General features: G+C 33.8%; 1 protein-coding gene across 1 annotated transcript in view; it reads left to right on the top strand.

The window, feature by feature from the left end:
* tmem59l (transmembrane protein 59-like) overlaps positions 1–1,737 on the top strand; it is a 17,443-nt gene that overhangs the window by 12,665 nt on the left and 3,041 nt on the right. Inside the window, exon 7 of the mRNA XM_014004646.1 lies at positions 551–668. Within this exon, the coding sequence (XP_013860100.1) occupies positions 551–668 (118 nt within the window). The remainder of the gene's footprint in view (positions 1–550; positions 669–1,737) is intronic.

The following is a 1,737-nucleotide window of genomic DNA, read 5'->3' as shown; positions in this document are numbered from 1 at the left end:
GTACAGACTCTGAATGATTTGATGAACTTTCTTCTTCATTTAGTTAAAAAATGTCTAAAAGAATTAATATTTCTAAAATTAAAATTTGTAGAAATACAAAAAGTTGTAGCAGGAATGTTGCTGGTGAGCTGAACGTTTAGATATGGGAATTGTTGATTCAGCAGAAAAACATGCAGAATAAGTTAGTTATTGAAACATGAACAGAAGAATGACATAATGACAGAAAAGCGACATAAACCAGAAACAGAAAAACAATGGTCTGGACTGAATATGCATTGACAGAATTAGCTGACTTACTAAAAAGTCATCAGATTTAAAAACAACACTGTTCATTAATCTGAGTTCAAATACATGCAAAACAGATGCTGCAGTGTTCGCAGTMAATGTTTTAAAACACGACTGATTTTAATTTAAACTATGTTTCTATTAACGTCAATAAATTATTTGTTTTACATTTAGAATTTGTTTCATTTTGAAAAGATGGTTCAAGTTGGTTTCAGTCCCTCACAACTCTGACCCCAGTCTTCTCCTGTTTGTCTCTTCCTCCCAGACGTTCTGGTCTTCCACGGTGGATTTTAGCTGCTTGTCTCTTCCTGTCCATCATGGTCATGCTGTGGCTCAGCTGTGCCAGCCTGGTCACCGCACCAGAGCAACATATCAAAACACAGGTACATGTCCGTTCATCACCTGCTTCGAAATTCACTGTGGAAAAAGAAAAGGAAAACTCTTGAGGTGTATTCACACCTGCATAAAAGGTCCGAACTAATGCGGGAAACAAACTCTGGTCTGTTTGAAGTGGACCAAATGTATGGGATAAATCTTGTGCCAGCAGGAATTGAATTTGAGTTGCTCAGATTGAATCTGTATGTGCATAATTTGATATTGAATGCATTGGTTTGAAAATGAGTTTTACTAAATTGAAACTGAATTTAATGGTTTGAAACTGAATTTAAAGTTTTGTATCTGAATTAATTTGCTTTGAAACTGTATTTTGGTTAATTAAAAATTCAGTTTGACTACCTGTACTTTCAATTTCAGTTCCAAAATTCAGATTTTAGTGTCACACATCCTGGTCCTTGAGAAAACCAGCCTGAGTAATCAAACACAGATCCACAGATTTATGTTTCACTTTGGTGAAGTTTCCCTTCTGTAATGTAACAGAGTTGATGTAATCCACCATAAAAGTGACAAAAACAGTCAAAGTTATTTTATTGCCGTAATTAATTTTACCTTTATGTAGACAATGTTACATTTACATCACATCATGGATAAGTCAGCAGCAGCATCTGATCAATATGTGATCCATGATCTGATGTAAATGTAACATTTTCTACATATAGGTAAAATTAATCACTGCAATAAAATAACTTTGACTGTTTTTGTCACTTTTATGGTGGATTGCATCAGCTCTGTTACATACAGAAGGGAAACTTCACCAAAGTGAAACATAAATCTGTGGATCTGTGTTTGATTACTCTGGCTGGTTTTCTCAAGGACCAGGATGTGACACAAAAATCTGAATTTTGGAACTGAAATTAAATTATGAAAGTATTCAAACTGCATTTTTTATAAACCAAAATACAGTTTCAAAGCAAATTAATTCAGATTCAAAACTTTAAATTCGGTTTCAATTTAATGCAATTTAGTTTCAAACCAATGCATTCAGTATCAAATTATGCACATTCAGATTCAATCTGAGCAATTCAAATTCAATTCCTGCTGGCACAAGATTTATCC

This window comes from Austrofundulus limnaeus, unplaced genomic scaffold (genome assembly GCF_001266775.1).
Source record: "Austrofundulus limnaeus strain Quisiro unplaced genomic scaffold, Austrofundulus_limnaeus-1.0 Scaffold25, whole genome shotgun sequence".
Classification (NCBI taxonomy): Eukaryota; Metazoa; Chordata; class Actinopteri; order Cyprinodontiformes; family Rivulidae; genus Austrofundulus; species Austrofundulus limnaeus.
The sequence above is the reverse complement of the archived record's forward strand: the minus strand, read 5'-3'. Positions and strand labels throughout refer to the sequence as shown.